At 42.9% G+C, this 18,696-nt stretch overlaps 1 protein-coding gene across 2 annotated transcripts in view; it reads right to left on the bottom strand.

The window, feature by feature from the left end:
• The window catches only part of GNB1 (G protein subunit beta 1), an 89,977-nt gene that overhangs the window by 45,301 nt on the left and 25,980 nt on the right, over positions 1 to 18,696 (bottom strand). For both annotated transcript variants that reach the window (XM_029577926.1, XM_029577927.1), the window contains exons 2-3: positions 6,446 to 6,554; positions 1,540 to 1,578 (exon numbers count right to left, since the gene is read on the bottom strand). In XM_029577926.1, coding sequence (XP_029433786.1) covers positions 1,540 to 1,578; positions 6,446 to 6,502 — 96 coding nt within the window. In that variant the 5' untranslated portion in view covers positions 6,503 to 6,554. The remainder of the gene's footprint in view (positions 1 to 1,539; positions 1,579 to 6,445; positions 6,555 to 18,696) is intronic.

Below are 18,696 nucleotides of genomic sequence, written 5' to 3'. Positions count from 1 at the left end.
TCTAGGCGACAGGATGTTAGTCCTCAGGAAACCCGCCCGCCACCCCACAGAGTTGGATTTCTCCTGTGTTTCATTTTTTGTAATTCTATATTACATGATTGAAGAGGATGCGTGGATAGTGGCATGCTCAACGTGCCTTGTCAAAGTTCCAGAAACTGAAATGTTTTCTGTGCCGGGCTCCATCTGATATCACCCATGTGTGAGGACTAATTCTGCTGTCCTAGAAGAACACCTTTTTACAAGTAAGCAACTCTGCTTCCTCCTTACGAGAGAGAGCAATGTGCATGGACTGTGTTTAAGCCTATTTATTAGAAAGATTTGGCTGTGCAGGATGTCTGGCAGGCCTAATATAGGGTTCAGGGTACAACACCAACCATATAGCAATCAACAGCTAAGTTGTGCAGTGCACCACGGACTTCAGAAGAAACAAAAATCCGTTTCCTGAAATCTGAACAGCCCATTTTCATGCAACAGAAGCATTTAATAAAGTGTGTAGGAAGCTCTGCTTCCTTTCTAAAAATTGCCAGGAATGCTTAGCATGCAAGACGCTAATTAGACCAAAATTTTTTTCCCAGAAAACTTCACGTATCCCCCCAGCTCCAGTGCAGTTTTTTTTCCTCACCAGCTAGTACCAAGGTGGCTAATAAATCACAATATATGTTACTTACAGTAGCATTAGCAAAGAGATGCATAGATAATTCAGTTGGCAATTGGAGACAAAAAGCAGAGGTTTTAAATTCATTTCATTTACTTCCTCAGGGGATAAGAATTTAAAGATTATCCTTCCAAGCAAGTCAGGTTACATACTGGGTAATATGCCTTGGAGCAGCTGAAAAAAATTGCACCCTCCCGGCATTTAAGCTTTACTTGCTCTAGCAACAAATGTTGTAATGCTCTCAGATGGAACTAGGTCTGTCAAAGCTACCATGAAGCATAGTAGGCAAAAACTCCTCTGACAGCCTGGGGCAAACCACCTCCATCAGATAAATTAACTTGTCTTCAGCGTTTTCATAGTGTTTCGAGTGACAAGCCTTGCCTCCAGATGACATTCTGAGATGGCTGAATACTAACTTTCCCCAAATGATGATCTAGCTGTGGATCCTCCATGGATTTCACAATCTCCCATCTCTTGCCCCAGAAAACAACATGATCATCATCAGTATATTGCCCAGATAAGAGGAACACAAAGATCCCTTACTCCTGAAATTTGCTACTATGGTATGCAGCCCCTTTCTGAACATCTCTGGAGCTCATACCAGGCTATGTACTGAACATGCTGACCAAAGCCAGTTCCAGTGACATTATGCAATGAGAAACAGATCTCATCGTGTAGATCAGAGTAACACAGGATATATTTTTCAGTCTAATGGTGGACAGGTATTCCATACAAAAAGTGTACCACAAATTTAAGTTTCATGAGCTCCAACATCAGGTGAAAACCTCCACCTCCATTAGCAAATGACTAAGCCTCATTATGAAGACATACTTTACAGGTAACTGGAGGCAGCAGCAAGAAGAAAAGTCTTAAAATAAACTTACCTGGGCCAGAGTGGCATCTGCACATGCTTTCCTAGCATCCTGTCAAGGAAAGAGAAATGTTAGAGTAAACGATCAACTACATATCCTGCATTTTTGGTTTGCAAGTGTCATCCAAGCACTTCAGGATGCTGGAGACAGCAAAGGTGGAATTTGCTCAAGTTCACTATTTTAATATGCAAGCATAATTTTGTACTTTCCTATAGAAAGAAATATATTTTTATTTATTTTTAATTTTTATATACCGAGGTTCTTGTATGAAATACAAATCACTCCGGTTTACATAAAACACTGAAATGCCCAAAAAGGGGGGGGGGGGGGGGCTTCACGCATATCCAGCATAGCTCCCTGCTTCAACGGCAGGGGAGAAGTAAAACTAATAGTTCACGCATATCCAGCATAGCTCTCTGCTTCAACGGCAGGGGAGAAGAAAAACAACCAATAAGGGCTGAATAACAGTCTGGGTAAAACAAATAAGCATGGGTGTAGCTTGCTTATTGCGGCGGTTACTACCTCTACTACCCCTAACTAATCAAGCTTGATATTTCACTTGGATGCAGCTCCATCACTGCTCTCTATATTAATGGCGGGGGTGGAAGGGAAATAGAACCAAAGAGCTAAGAGAAACAGATAAGTATGAGAAAAAAATATGTGAAGCTTGCTGGGCAGACTGGATGGGCCGTTTGGTCTTCTTCTGCCGTCATTTCTATGTTTCTATAACAAAGTACAGATTGAACAAGAAACATTTAACTCTGTAAAATAGTACAGTTACAAGGAACATTTGAACTTGGTATAATAGTACAGTTACAAAAAAAACCAATTGAGCAAAGTAGCTTTAATAGAGGAACAAGGGACGGGACAACGTGAAATATGATCTTTAATAACTTATTGTGTGTGTGTATTTCTGCAGCACAAGGCCTATTACAATTGTTTTAAAATCAGAGTTATGGATTTTATAGTTGGCAGATTGCCAAAACACTGTTACTGAATTCTATGCAGAAAAAGTATCAAACCGATCACACAAGCTAACATTTTACAATTTAAAAAAAAAAGTGTCCCTTTTAATATAGACTATTTTTGGTGCAAAAATTTTTTTTTTTTTAAAGTGGCTTTGTGAGCTAGCTACATGATTTTTCATGACAGGGTCAAGTTTAAGATGTTGGTACCCACAGCCCAAACTGTGAGAGAAGGGAATGAAAGGGAGGGTGTCCCTGGAGATCAGATACTAGGATTGGGAGGGATCAGAGTGCCAGGACAGAGCCCTTCTGAAGTGGCACTAGCGCAAGTGGAAGTAGGCTCTTCATCAGCATGTGAAGTCTTCATGCCTATTATCTATCCTTCAATCTAGGCTTGTTTCATGGCATATAGAGCCCAAGAAACCGTATATTTCAAATGCAATGGAGTGCAAAAACAAAATAATGCATCCCATCCATCAGGATCTGATTTGCTGCAAGCTGAGGGGGAAGAGGTGAGTTCCCTGGAACACTGCTGCAGCACCAGCGAAGTGGCAACACCCGGCTCTCTGTGACCATGGGACAGGGAGGCGTCTCCTCGCCCTGAAGCACCACCCCTTTAAAACCATTAACACACCCTGAAGCAGCCATACCCTTTGTATCGATCTTGCCAGCCATACAAGAATGAAAGAGGGGGGAATTTTAGTATTTGGTTACTAACTGAAGAGCTTCTGTATCCTAAGCACCTGCCAACTCCAGCCAAAGAGGAACCATTATCAGAATGACCTAGGTTTAGGCATCAATGCTAGTCTATAGAACTAAGCAATCAACTCGTCTGCAGTCTTCTTCCTCAGAAGATCAACAAGACATACTTGAACCTCCTTTGATAGGGCGCACCTACCACTCCAAACAGCTTACTGCCTTCAGACTGTTTAATAATCTAGAAACTGAAGAAAAGGCAGAGAATATTTTCTACAATATGGTTTATCCCCTCCTTGTTTCAATTTTAAAAGGGCTTGACTAACAGAAAGAAAGGCATATGCCTTAACTATATTTAGCTACATTTACAGTAAAAATGTCACTGTCCTAAGCTTGCATATTACAGAACATTACAGTTACTGGAACAGACATACACCAAGAGGAAAAGTCCGGAAGTCTGCTTCTTGCTGGAGCCAATTTTTAAACTGTTTAGAAAAATTTAAAATGAATGACAACACAAAGGCATCACATTCATTTTTCAAGCTCACTATATATACAAAAAGACATTACTATCATACTAGGATAATTTGTGGGAGATCTGACCTTGGAAGGATAGAGAACATGTATTTTGATTAGTATGACCACAGCCCTGTTCCCCCATCCCCCAAAAACATTTACAATGCAACAAATGAACCAAAAAAATGTCACTACTTCAAAGGGAAAATGTCTATGCTGTGCAGCAAAGTGCGCCTGGATTAATTTCAAAACCAAGATACATCACAGACCATGTTTAAACTGCCTCTTAAAAATTGTTTTAATATGCATGCACTACAAGAAACAGAAAACCACTCTAATGCAACTTAAGTCTGTCACACTACAATCTGTTTAGGCTAGCTTTGCTTTGCAGTCTGCAAAAAAAAAAAAAAATATGCAGTACATCTGTATTGGACTACATTCTTATCTAAAATCTAAATTGTGAAGTTAACAGAAAGCAGTCTCTTGTACCCTTACTGATGTCTCAAAAATAGCTAGCGTTCCAAAACACCTTTCCAGATTTGGACAAAATGTTTGTTGCAATCATCTCAGTTTAGAATTAAAAATGTGTTCGAGGGGTGGTGTCTGATCAGCGAGGGTGAAGAATTTCAGCAGGTTTCACATTAATAATGCTGCTTATATGAAAATGAAATTATATAAATTCAGATTTTGGGATTATTTTTGTAATAGATTCACCAGAAAAACTGAGCACTATATAAATTATCCATGCATGTTTCCAATTACAGACATTTAAAGTGCTCTAAAAACTCAGGACACAAAGCATGCACAACATTAGGAGCAATATGTCTGTATTTTGTTTATATACATGTACAGTATTCAAAATCCTTGCAGCTGCGGTCATCTCACCAGCGCAACATTTATATTATTTAAGAAACTTGTATCCCACTCTATCACCAGCTCTAGGTGGGTAACAATATCACATACATAAACCATCTACATAAACCGCAAAAATACATTTAAAAAAAAAAAAAAAAAAGCAAAACTGCTCAGTTAAGACAAAAGAAAAAAAGAAAACCTGTAAAAACCACAGCAATATGTTGTAAAAAGCAGCTGTTATCAGACTAGGGCAACTACGACTCCTACTATACTAGACCTTAATGTTGGTGATTTAATGACGTGCTGACCTGATTTAAAGCAAGTATTGATTGTCATGAGCCTGTAGGCTATACCAGATTCATCCAACTCTTCAAGATTTGTTGCTGAACTGCAAATAAATGAGCAGCTTTCTAAAACAAATCAGATAGTCTCCAAGGAGCTCAAATCCAAAATCTGTTTTTCAGAGCAAGGAGCAGGAAAATCCAAATAGTTGCTCTCAAACTCAGCCAGTCTAATGAGTGTGACTCTAGTAGGGATGTGCATTCACTTAATTCGTACTGGTTCAGGGGACCCGAACTTGGGAAAAATTCGTTTTTCGGGTTAGCGTGGGGGGAGGGGTACATTTATTAAAAAAAAAAAAAAATCCAAACCTACCCCAACCCTTCAAATTTAAATACAAACCCCCCCCCCCAATCCTGATCCTCCTCCAAGACTTACTAAAAGCCCTGGTGGTCCAGCAGGATCCCGGGAGCGTTCTCTCCCTCTCGGGCCATCAGCTGCCACTAATCAAAATGGCGCCGGTGGCCCTTTGCCCTTACCATATGACAGGGGCTACCGGTGCCATCTGTCTGCCCCTGTCACATGGAAGGAGCAATGGACATCCGGCGCCATCTTAGAAAATGGTGCAGGCCATCCATTGCTCCTTCCATGTGACAGGGGCCAACCAATGGCAGCAGTAGCCCCTGTCACATGGTAAGGGTAAAGGGCCACCGGCGCCATTTTGATTAGTGGCAGCTGATGGCCCGAGAGGGAGAGAACGCTCCCGGGATCCTGCTGGACCACCAGGGCTTTTAAGTAAGTCTTGGGGGGGGGGGGGGAGGAGATCAGGATGGTGGTGGTGGTGGTGGTGGGGTTTGTATTTAAGTAAGTTTGAAGGGTTGGGGTGGGGGGTTTTTTCCAGTGAAAGTTACCGAAAAAACCCCAAAATGACTCGAAGCCCAACCTGACAAAAACGAGGCACATCTCTAATATCTAGCAGGCTGCAAAACAAAGATTGCAGCAAGGAGGGTGGTACTTTTTTTTAAATTGTGTTGAAACACTGATGTACAAGGCCACTGATAGCTGTGTATATTAAATGTTAAGATTTTATTGGCATACAATGGAAGCAGTGCATGCAAATCTCTCCAATGCATATTCACTGTGGATATCCTGAAAACCAGACATGTGTGTGGTTCTTGAGGGCTGGAGCATCACCCCCTTAATTTAAAAAATGCACTTATTAAATAGCAATACCCACTCTGCAACAAATAAAAATGGGAGTAAAGCCTTTGTAAATTATTTAAACTGCATCCCTGAATAACTACTAGCAGCACAGCTCTCAGTCACTAAATCCATGTGATGTAATCTGAATCTTTCATACATGGCTTTGTGAAGCATGGTTTAAAACATTTAAACAAAGATTTGTCAAGAACGGAACATGATTCACTACTTTGTATATTTGCTTGTGGAATCTAAACAGTGCATGTTTTCTTTAGATGTGCTGGTAAGCCAATCCTGAAGCCCCAGTGCACAGGTGTGTGTTACTTTCCAATATTCCACAAATTTCAGTTCATATGACAATTCTATGGATACATGCATCAGTGGAGTGAGACCAGCTTGATACATACTCTGATTTGGTTCTTTAGTTGCTCCGCCTCCTGGCGTAACTGGTCAAGTTCACTCATTTTCCTGTGCTAACAAGGTGCTTCACTGCTGCTGCCACCTGGACACTCAGATCTGCAAAACAAGAGGTATACTGAGAATGAAGAATGTACAATATGGAGCAATATGTCCATTTCACACAGCACAGAAATAAAAGGTAAAGGAAAAAAATATAAGGTAGCACTCTCTCTCGGACTAACTTACTACATCTTGACTGGCTTTTGACAAAGTGTAGAACTCCCAAAAGATAGCCAAATAGTTTAGTCCAAGAGAAAGATATTGCTTTATATTTTGATGACCTTTATTTAGACATATTTCATTGTACTAATATAGCAACTACACTACATCTCAAATAATGCAGGTTTGTTATAAAAATTTTCATGCTTCCATTAGCACAAGTGCAAGATAAGTAACCAGACACTAATCATACGAGTAGTTGCACTGTAAAGGAGATGATGCACTTAAATAGCCACACAGGAATTTCAATGATCTCTCTATTAGAGACCATATGGTGGCCTTCATGTGCTTTCAACTAAATTGTACTAGATTCTTCTTTACTATACTACAAAATTTCAGTGAATGTTAGGGCAGGTCTTAGATCAGCACTTCCCAATTGGATATTGGGGGGAGGGGGGTGTCACAGAAACAGGGCTGCTCCCCCTCACTCTGAATCCAGACTTTTTCTCACCCAGTGCCTGGCAAGTACAGGGTCTATGAAACATATTCAAAGATCCAAGCCCCTCCTCCGTGGCCTACCAGGCCCTTGCACTGACTGCTACTTCTGTGGTTTCCCTGCTTTGGAATATATGGAGTGAGGGAAGAGTGAGCTCTGCTGTTTTGTTTTGGTTGGCACAAAGTACTTAGGGGATCTAGACCCACCTATTTAAGGTGGTCAAGTAATACCCCCAACTACATCTCTAGATTTGTCTCAGTCTTTTCTATTGGCCATGCCAACATTTAAGTTAAGGACTTTGGGATGGACTCTATGGATTCCTAAGGAGCTATAACTAAGACATGGGGGGCAGCAGTAAAAAATTAATGGCACTAGGTGAGAAAATGTAACCCTAATGATAAAGTAAGGGCCCAGACTACAGTTCTATGAATCCAATTCAAATACCATTGTGGGGCAGACTGGATGGGTCATCTGGTCTTTTTCTGCCATCAATTTCTCTGTTGCTATAAGCAGGTGCAAAAGACTAGGCTACAAAGAGGATGTTCTCTAGCACTCCTTCCTCAATTATGGAATAATCTTCTACTGGATATTAGAACTGAGTTGCAATATCTCTCGTTCAAGAAAAAGCTAAAACCATTGCTATATTCGGCTGTGGATAACTAGGAATACTGCTGTAGTTGGTAAACTGATGATTTGTTGTTTTATTTGTATTGTTTTAAATCTAAAACTTGTACACTGCTTTGGGCACGCACTTTTTCACTCAACGCACAATTAAACTCTGGAATTTGTTGCCAGGGGATGTGGTTAGTGCAGCTGGGTTTAAAAAAGTTTTGGATAAGTTTTTGGATAAGCCCATTACCTGCTATTAAGTTGACTTAGAAAATAGCCACTGCTATTACTAGCAACAGTAACATGGAAGAGACTTAGTTTTTGGGTACTTGCCAGGTTCTTATGGCCTGGATTGGCCACTGTTGGAAACAGGATGCTGGGCTTGATGGACCCTTGGTCTGACCCAGTATGGCATGTTCTTATATTCTTACTTGTGTGGATAGTAAAACAGATCTAAGTTTTCAAGTGTTAAAATAGGTCATACTGGGGGGCGCTGTTGCGCATCGGATGAGAGCGGTCGCCTGAACGTAGAGCTCCGCTCCCCACAAGCAAACAAACCCCGGCAAGCGCTGCTTACGCTAGATTTTTCGGCTAAATTCTTTACCCGCAACGCTTGTTAGCAGCCCGGCACACCCGGAGATGGCGGCGAAACGAAAAACCGCCGATTTGCGGCAGTTTTCGTTTGAGAAGGCAGTGCTCCCCTCGGGCCTGGAAGATGGCGGCCGCGCGGCACCCGAAATGGAGTCTGATCATGCGGCGGCGGAAACGGGGGCTGACTCGGGGGTAAGCGCAGAATCACCACCAGTGCCGGCACAACTGTCCCGAGATGAAATAAGGGAATGGTTTATCACACTCCGAGCAGACATGAAACGGGACAAAGCAGATATAATGGCGGCTGTGGCTGATATCAAGGAAGATATCGCTGCTCTGGGCCACAGGGTGGATGACATTGATATCAGGGTGGAAGGCCACGGAGAGGCTCTTAATGCCCTAAACTCCCAGCAGCTAACATTCCACAGTGAACTTGGGGCTCTTCAGGATAAACTTGAAGATCTTGAGAACCGTAGCAGACGATGCAACATACGGATTAGGGGCGTACCGGACACGGGGGAGTATGAGGACGCTACTCTCACCGCGCAACAGATTTGTGCGCATGTTCTTTCCCTCGCGAGTGCGGGTCCGTCTGACTCACCAGCGCAGCCGTCGGAGATCCGCTTGGAGAGGGCGCACCGGGCTTTGGGGCCCAGAAGTGACCTGCGCCCTAGAGATATTGTCCTCTGCTTCCATAGCTTCCTCCAGAAAAATCAGGTCTCTGAGGCCGCTCGCAACTTAAAGGAAGTTAGATGGAATAATCATGCCATTTCCATCTACCAGGATCTGGCCCCAGCAACACTTAAGCGGCGATATGATCTCCGTGAAGTCACTGCTAGTCTACGCTCTTCTTCTATCCGCTACAGATGGACATTTCCTTTTGGATTACAATTCCAAGTTCAGGGCACCACGTATCGGATCAAATCAGTGACGGAAGCGGTGGAGGCCTTCAAGCAAGCACACCTGGATATCACCTTTCAGGCTCCAAAATCGACAGCGCCACCAGCTAAAATGGATACCGCCCCACGGTGGCAGCGCGCTGCCAAGGGCGGTAGGAGACTCCGGCGCCAGACATCTGATACTGTTTCCGCCTCTGTGGATATGGGTTGAGGAGCCCTCTGGAATCCTGATTTAGGCTGTTGCCTGTATTCTCATCTACGCGCCACTGGTGCGGTTCTGGCACTGTTGCTGGGAGAATTTGTGCCTTACGGACAAGCATTTATTAGCTGTTATTTACAGTATTGATCATATTCACACTATTTATGAATGGCTTGCTGGGTTTGCTGCACTCTTTTTGATGTTTGAGTTTATGTTAAGCTTGTGGGGGGGGGGGGGGGGGTGTCTGCTAGCATTCTGATGAGTGCACCCCGTTGGAGTGTGTTTCCCACCGAGCCCGGGTGGTACACGATTGGACTAATGGGGAGGTCAGCTGGTTTTTTTCTCTTTCCACTGAGGACATTTCTAGTAATCATTTCTCTTTACAGGCGGGCGAGTGGTTTTCACCTTTATTTATCCTGGGTTCTGTCAGAGTACAGAGAGTCTGTTCTATATTGCCCTACATCATGGCGCATAAAATTGTTTCTCTCAATGTAAAGGGCCTCAACACACCCCGTAAGCGTCTCTTACTAAAGAGGGAACTGCAGAGTCTGGGGGCCACCATTGGCTTTATACAGGAAACTCATGTGCGCAAGCACCATGAAAAACTTCTGATTTTCCAGTCCTATGCTCAGTCTTACTGGGCGGCCAGTACCAAATCGTCCCGCTATGCCGGCGTGGGAGTCCTTGTCTCTAATTCCTTAACTCATGAGGTTCTGGATAAATATCTTGACACCCGCGGCCGATATTTACTTCTCAAATTGAGAGTGGGATCTAGCGTCATTACCCTACTGAATGTCTATTTTCCGAATTCTTCCCAAGTCACCTTTCTCCACGACATAGACCAGTTGCTCTTATCTTATGGCGAGGGCGATCTGGTGTTAGGTGGGGACTTCAATGCTATATATGACCCGTCCGTAGACAGTACTGCTCAGACGGTAGCCCCTCCTGGGATGCGGAAGGAGTGGAGTTCCTTCTTAGAGCGCTGGAGTTTGGTGGATATATGGAGACAACGATTCCCTCGCTCTCGGTCATACACCTTCTACTCCTCTCCGCACGGTACATACTCTCGTATTGACTATTTATTTATATCGTCCCACTTGCAGAATGCTGTCTTAGGGGCGGGTATAGAACCCATTACATGGTCCGATCATGGGCCAGTATGGCTTACTGCTCGCCTGGGTGACCGGGATAGAGGGTTTAAACCTTGGCGTCTAAATGACAGCTTGTTAAAGGATAGGGACTTCCTCGCTCGTACTGCTGATCATCTTAGGGAGTATTTTAGCAACAATACCAAGGACGCTTCACGTCCTACCACAGTGTGGGATTGTTCTAAGGCTGTGCTTCGGGGGTGGTTTATTGCTAGGGCTGTTCACTGTAATAGGGAGCGGGAGAAAGAACGCTCTCGTCTTCAGTCCGAGATTGCTACACTCACTCAACTGCATATCATTGATGGCTCTAACTCCACCTATAATAAAATACTCAGAGCTAAGGATGTTTTGAGGGCCCTTGAGGATACGGCCATTAGTCACCACTTGCTTATGTTGAAGCAGCAATTTTTTGAAGGGGGTAATAAAGCCGGACGATATTTAGCTCAGAAGCTTAAAGCTGCCAGGGCCCAAACCCTTGTAGCAAAGATTTGCAACTCCCAGGGCTCTATTGTCACTACCTCTGCAGAAATTCGTGCCTGCTTCACGGAGTTTTATGCTCAGCTCTATTCGGGGGCCCCGGGTATTTTGGAGGACGATATTACCTCGTACCTGAACTCTGTGTCTCTGTCTACCCTAACTCAAGCCCAACGGGACTCTCTGGACCGGCCCATAGAACCGCATGAAGTGTTAGAGGCAATCAAGGGCTTGAAGCCTGGCAAGGCCCCAGGCCTTGATGGGTTTACGGGCTCGTACTATCGCAATTTGGCTACGGTCCTTGTTGAGCCACTCACTGACATGTTCAATTTCCTACGTACTGAGGGACATATAGCTCAAGATAGTAACACCGCTGGCATATCGGTTATAGCCAAGCCGGGGCGGGACAGCACACAATGTGGGTCCTATCGACCTATTTCTCTGATCAATATTGATCTGAAATTACTTGCCCGGATTTTAGCTGCTCGACTCAATGGAGTCTTGACTAAACTTGTTCACTCCGATCAGGTCGGATTTGTACCTGGCCGATTAGCGGCTGATAATGTCAGGCGCATTGTTGACCTTGTTGACTATGTTTCTAACTCTAAAGTTCCTGCTGTTCTCCTCTCCTTGGATGCCGAAAAGGCGTTTGATCTAGTCCACTGGCCCTTTTTATTCCATACCCTTTCTCGAATGGGTTTTGGTAGCAATTTTATTCAGTGGATTGCCAAACTTTATGACCATCCGCAGGCCCGGGTTAAAGTCAATGGCACATATGGGGCCCCTTTTGATATATGCCGGGGTACCAGACAGGGGTGTCCGCTTTCCCCTTTACTTTTTGCGCTGTTTTTAGAGCCTTTTACCACTAGAGTTAGGAGTTCCGCTGCAGTTACTGGAGTCCGTGCGGGTGAACATCATTTCAAAATTTCGTTATTTGCGGATGACGTGATGTTTACTCTTACTGACCCATCCCAATCCCTCTCCGGGGTTCTGCAGGAACTGGGGCAGTTCACCAAGGTATCTGGACTCAAGGTCAATTATGATAAATCTGAGATTCTTAATCTCACTCTAACCGAGGCTGAAGTGCGGCGGTTGCAGGGCCAGTTTCCTTTTAAGTGGGCTAAGGGTGCGATAAAATACTTGGGAGTGCGTATCGGGCACAGGTCTGACCAATTATTTCACTTAAATTATACCCCGCTTGTTAAGACCTTAAAGACAGACTTAGATAGGTGGAGTCGACATACCCATTCGTGGCTGGGGCGAATTGCCATTATTAAAATGAATGTTTTGCCCCGTTTTCTCTACTTTTTCACCACTATCCCTATATATATCAAGACGGTGGTCCTCAACCTCTGGCAACGCATTATTTTTGGGTTTATTTGGCGCAAGCGCCCACCGCGAGTAGCGCGCGCTACTCTATACTTACCAAAGGACAGGGGCGGATTAAATGTTCCCAACCTTAGTTGGTATTACACCGCGGCACAGTTAAGAGCCCTGGTTGCTCTCCATAGAACGCAGGAGGTACCTCAGTGGATTCTCCTGGAACAATCCTTGGTTGGAGATATGCCATTATCCGCGTTACCTTGGCAGCCTCGAAGCACCTGGGCTCCCTTTTTGTATTTTCCTACCGCATTGAGGACTACGGTTCAGGTGTGGGCACAATGGAAGCATAGATTAGTTGGGACAGCGGATTTTATGCTATTGACACACCTTTTCACCAATTCCTTAATGCCCCGTGTGGCTCACTCTCAGGGGACTTGTGGGTGGCGCAGGGCAGGCCTTATCCGTATAGAACAGGTGCAGGTACAGGGGGCTATATTGTCCAGGGAGGATTTAGGCCGCCTTTATGAGCCCCTTTCCATTGATTTCTTTTTATATGCGCAGATATATCATGCCCTTCATCGGCTGCTCCGCTTGGGCACTCTTAAATTGGAGGGCTCTCTTTTTGAATCTTATTGTATGAATGCTCATCATATGCGAGGGGTGATATCTAAAACTTATGCGTTACTAAATGGGAGGCGACTCAGCCCCTTTCTGCAGCAGAAAGCGTGGGACTCTGACTTTCAACGGTCCCTCTCGGAGGAAGAATGGGATGATATCTTCACCAATGCGCACAAGTGCTCTATTTCGGCAGGTGTCCAGGAAAATTGCTATAAAATGCTGTATCGCTGGCATTATACTCCCGTACGCTTGCACCGTTTCCACTCGGCCTTTTCCGAGTTGTGTTGGCGAGGCTGCGGAGAGACTGGCACTTACTATCACATATGGTGGAGCTGCACTCTCGTAGTCCCGTTTTGGCTAAATGTTGTGGCTTGGGTCTCCGCTGTTCTGGGTGCGGAGATCCAGGCTACTCCCTGGTATACCCTACTATCCTTGTATATTGCAGATCTTAATAATGACAAACAGAGAATTGCCCAACAGGTTTTTATTGCGGCTCGCACAGAAATTGCATTACACTGGAAGCAGAGAGCTGTACCTAGTCTCGCCCAGGTGCAAGCTAGGTTACATAAATACTACCAATTGGCTAGGCTCACAGCTGTGCACCATGACCGCTTGGGGGCTTTTACAAAAATATGGGCTCCCTATCACGACTGGCTTGCATCCCAAGGATAATCATTGCATTCTTCCCCCATTCATATATAGTGACCAGTGCCGACGGATTTCTGTATACTTGTACCCACCTTGGATTTGGTGTTATAGTCCCTGTGCTTATAGAACCCCAATTTAGTGATCCTAGCATGGTGATTCCTGTTTCATTTGACTGTCGGCTTCCCGGTCTTCTAAGGGGAAGGAACCAAGAGCATTCTTACTCTTATGATATGTGTACTCTGATTAGTTGCCTGTATTGCTGACATTGGGCAGAACCGCTTTGCTTATCCTTGTTTTTCGTTTTCTTTATTTTCCCTTTTGTTGATTCCTCAGTGTAACAGTGGGTCTCTTTTTCTTGACTTACCAGCTGCCGGGGGGGGGGGGGGGGGGGGGGGGGGGATAGGTTCTAACACATGTTTCATTTCTGTATCCATTTATGAGGTTGTTCATGTTTTATGCTATCCATTTGCAATGGCGTATCTAGCGTTTGGTTTGTGTTTTGTATTTTGCCTTTTGGATATGTACTTTCTGTACCTCATTTCAATAAAAACCTTTTGAAAGAAAAAAAAAAAAAAAAAAAAAAAAAATAGGTCATACTAGATAAAAATTTGGAAAGCTCTGTGCTAGATAAAATCTTTGCCAATGTGCATTTCTAATTGCCTAATGGCATTCTATAGCTGTATTAGGTTGACAATCAATATACACAGATGAGGTTGTGTCAAATACTTCTGAGTTTGCACTAAAATGCTTCAACTGCATGCTCCACTTATATGGAAGATGTCAAGCCGCATTGTGACTTGCCTTAGCTATCTATAATAAATCCATTGAAGACTTCATTTCAGGTCCTGGAGTGGAAGGGGCACACTTGGATAGTGATAGGAGCATATTACAGTGCAAGAGTTCATAATTCCAGTCCTTGATGGACACAAACAGGCCTGCTTTTCAGATATATTTGGTCCAATAATTGGGCTAATGTATTTAATAAAAGGCAGCATTAATCAGTTCAAAAGATAAAGCTTCCATGTTTAATGAACTAAAACTCAACTATATACTTTTGATTGGTATTTTTACCTCTGTTTACTCACAGCTGTTATTTGGAACTGCATTCATATTAGCAAGAGAAAAAAAATCCAGGTCTGTGTGAAAGCTGTGCTGTAACGGAGACAAGTTGTTGCTTCCAGAATAGCATATTCCAGCCCACTTCAAAGTACAGTAATTAAAAGCTGATGTTGATAGGAATTTGCTAGTGTGCTAGAGGCTGTTTTCTGATGCTTACCAATAATGTGTCAAGAATAAAAGGCATTGCTTGGAATTTCACTCACTACAGCAGCTGTTCACAGCCCTGTTCACAAACTCTGAAAGTCTGACAGCTACAGAGAATGCAGAAAAATGGACTTTGACCTTCCCTACCCTCCAGGAAGACCATAAGATTCTTTCGTGACTCACTTTTCAATATTTCTCACTGCAAGAAATATAAAAATTAAACATTCTACTAAAAGGCAATGAGGTTTAGCAGATTCTTAATGCAAAAAAGACATTTTATGCAATCCACAACAAATGGTATAGCAACCTTTCCCAGTTACTACAAAAATAGGAAGCACTGAACCTGTATTATGTATGCATGACTAACCTCTACAAATAAGCATAAGTGAATTGATAAAGACCTAAACACAATAGCAGAGACAGCACCACACCTGAAGAATAGGGAACATGACATGTGCAGGTTCTCAGCACTGCACTATCTAGTGTCACAGCAACAATGGTGATAAGAGTTCTCTAACTTTTTTTATCTTTTTTTTTAAATAACCAGGACAGCCCAGTGGTAGTGCTACACACTGCCATGGGGGAAGACCTTGCTTCAACTCCTACATCAGAGAATGCAGCATTCCTCTCTCAGCAGGGACACCACAAGGACTAGTTTTAGGGTCTATAATTGGGCAATTCTAGAAGCAGCCCGGATGAATGGTAAGGAATAAAGACTTTCTGGGGGAATTCTGCATTGTACAGATTTCCCCTCCCGTGAAGAATTCTGCATTTGCCCAACAGAATTAGGGGTGTGGGGGGGGGGGGGGGGGGGGGGGAGATCAGAAAGCAGCAGCAATGGCAGTGAAGGCCTATGCGGACCAGAAGGGAGGAAGGAACAGCACCAATGTCACCTGGAAATGAGAAGCAGCAACAGGCTGGCCTCATGGATCAGAAGAGAGCTGGGGAGCTGGCATTGGTCTATGAAGGCTGGAAGAGATGAGCTTACAGCCTTCTGCTTTGGTCTGCATGGCCCAAAGGAGAGAGCTGTGGGGGATCCAGAGGAGCCTGAATAAGCAGGTCAGACAAGCTAGAAGAGCTGGGAAACAGAAAAAGCTGGTGAGAGGTTCAAACCTTATAAGAGGCTTCCTGGAAAGTGAAGAGATGAAACTGGTGAGGGGGAAGGGATGGAAGAGGGATCAGTCTTTGAGGGAGGGGGAAATAGCAAGTGAACTTGGGGAAGAGAAGAGATCAAATATAGGGAAAGGGTTCAAGCCATAAAGGAGAGAGAGCTGGGGAAAGTCACTGAGCCTAGAGGCGGCGAGAGCAATTTGGAGCAGCCAGATCTTATAATGGGAAAAATCTGCACACAAAAATCAATTCTACAGCTGAGTAACAACTTTTTCCTGCATTGTACTATAAATTAACTATTTATAGTACAATCCAATGCAATACATTTCTTGGTTAGCTTTCAAGAGCTAAATTCTTTTAAATTAATCCAATAAAACACATCTCTTGTTTTTAACCTTAAATTTGATTACTCAAAGATAGCAATTAGTTTTATCTAAACAAAAAGTCTGCAGGAGTAATCCTTATGTGCAAATGCCAGCCTAGTTGTGTGATGGCTGCCCAATAAGATGTGCACCACAGTATAACAGAGGCCAGCAACTGACTGCTCCACTTCCTGCAAGCCATCTGACCCTTAAAATCCACTACATAAGATATGCCATGTGCCTCTAGCCTAAATTTCCTAAAAATATAGGATAAGGTGCAGCACCTTTATCTAAATGGGTGTAGCAGATAGCAACAGTGAAAAAAAATAAGATATAAAACCCAAGAGAAAAAACAAATTCAACTAAACAGCTTCTTAGTCCTTCAAACATTAAAGGAAAGACTCCAACCCTTAGCAAAATTGCAACCCAATGACAATGCTTCCATTTAGGAAACTTAGGTATCAATATTCAACGAAGGGGTCAACGAAGGCAGTTAGCCGCAAAATGAATATATTTAGGCAAATAAACAAATGCCTTTTATACTGTTCTATAAAGAAGTGAGAAAGCAGCAGCAGGACCAGGTGGGGGAAGGAATAGAAATGTAAAAAAACCCAAAAACATTTAAATATATATATCTGTATGTGGGGGGGGGGGGGGGGGGGGAGGAATCAATATACTGCATATCTGATCACTCATGCTATATCAAATATAAAAAAGGTTCCTTACCAACCCCTAACAATTATCATACAAATTGGTGAGTTACATGTAAAAATATTTAACTATTACAAAAAAACCCAGTCATGCATCACTGTATTGATCAACTGGAAAGCAAGTATCTAGATAAAATGGTAGTCTAAAACATACTTACAATAGAAGTTGTTAGCTTCTAAAAATAAAAAAAAACAAAAACACAAAAAACCGCCACTTGGTCAGGTAGTTCCCAAAAGGCTTTCCAAGCCCTGTTCACAAGTAGCTATGTCTTTTCTCCTTTCCATCTGTCCTCTGGTCCAATGTCATCTTTAAGCCCCCAACAGAATGCTGAATCAGCTCAGTTACTCCTTCTAAGCCGTTTAAGTCTAAACCTGCTGAGAGTCTTACCTCTCCTTCTGACCCTAATCCACTACTCTCTATTCTCTACACTATTCCTCCAGCAACCAACACTATAAAATCTCTCAAGCTTGTTTTTTCTATCAGAGCACAGTAATACCTTGTATAGGAGACCAGAAAATTGCAAATGAGGTCTGCATTATACATTAAAATATTTATATGAAGCCCATGTTCAAACCAGAGTTTGGACACTTGCTTTATGAAACCTTTCCAGAACAGAATACAAAACTGGCACTGAATAAACTGAAGGTACGCAGTAAACGTTATCTAACTGTACCTTGAAAAGTTGGGGTAGGCTTGAGCAGGAGGGACTAGAAGCATTTCAAATACAGGTAGCAACAGGCATTTTGGAGAGCTCACATAATCGATACTTTAGGTCTACCAGGCTTTCATGGGTTAAACGGGGGGAAAATAAAAATCCGAAGGGCATACAATCAAACCCGAAAATATGATTTCAAAACACATGAAAGAAATTAGTTAAAGACAAGGTTCTTCAAAACAGCTTCCCAGTTTTAGTTCCATTACTTTTATGGCTCTGTTTGCTTTTTGCCCTATTTTACATGCTTTAGAAAAGAAGGGGGATCTTATGGCCTCACTGTTTTTTGTTTTTTTGAAAGCTTACATAATATTCTTTTTTTCAAATGCAGCCATTTAATGTAAATATATGTAGTTCTGATAACTGGAAAGGATGGTGCAAACAAAAGAACGCCTGGCCTAAGCACAGAGGATTCTTAATTGTAAAGATGTTAATTGTTCAATGTAAAGCGCCATGTCTTGCGTTACAATGTGAACCGATATGATATCCTGGATGAATGTCGGTATATAAAATTTTAAATAAATAAATAAAAAATGTGACGAAAAAATCAGATCTACTTGGGTGTTCTAGTACTGCACCAGATATTGGGCAGACTAGAAGGGCCTTATGGCAGGGTTTTCCAACCCTTTCCTGGAGGCACACCTATCCACAATGAACAGGCATATGAGAGATTTGCATACATTGGAGATCTAGTATATGTAAAGGAAAGAAAATAACCAATCTACACAGAAATCCCATAACACTATACAAATTCAGAATAGAAAGTTCCTTGCGCTGGCAGACACTCTTCAGAAGCACTAATCTAGGAAAAATTTATTTTGAGTGGAACACAATAGTTAAACACCTGTCAGGATCCTCAAGCTGGTAGAAATGCAAA

The sequence above is a fragment of the Rhinatrema bivittatum genome, chromosome 15, assembly GCF_901001135.1.
Source record: "Rhinatrema bivittatum chromosome 15, aRhiBiv1.1, whole genome shotgun sequence".
Lineage (NCBI taxonomy): Eukaryota > Metazoa > Chordata > Amphibia > Gymnophiona > Rhinatrematidae > Rhinatrema > Rhinatrema bivittatum.
Note: the sequence above shows the minus strand (reverse complement) of the source record. Positions and strands in the feature narration are given on the sequence as shown.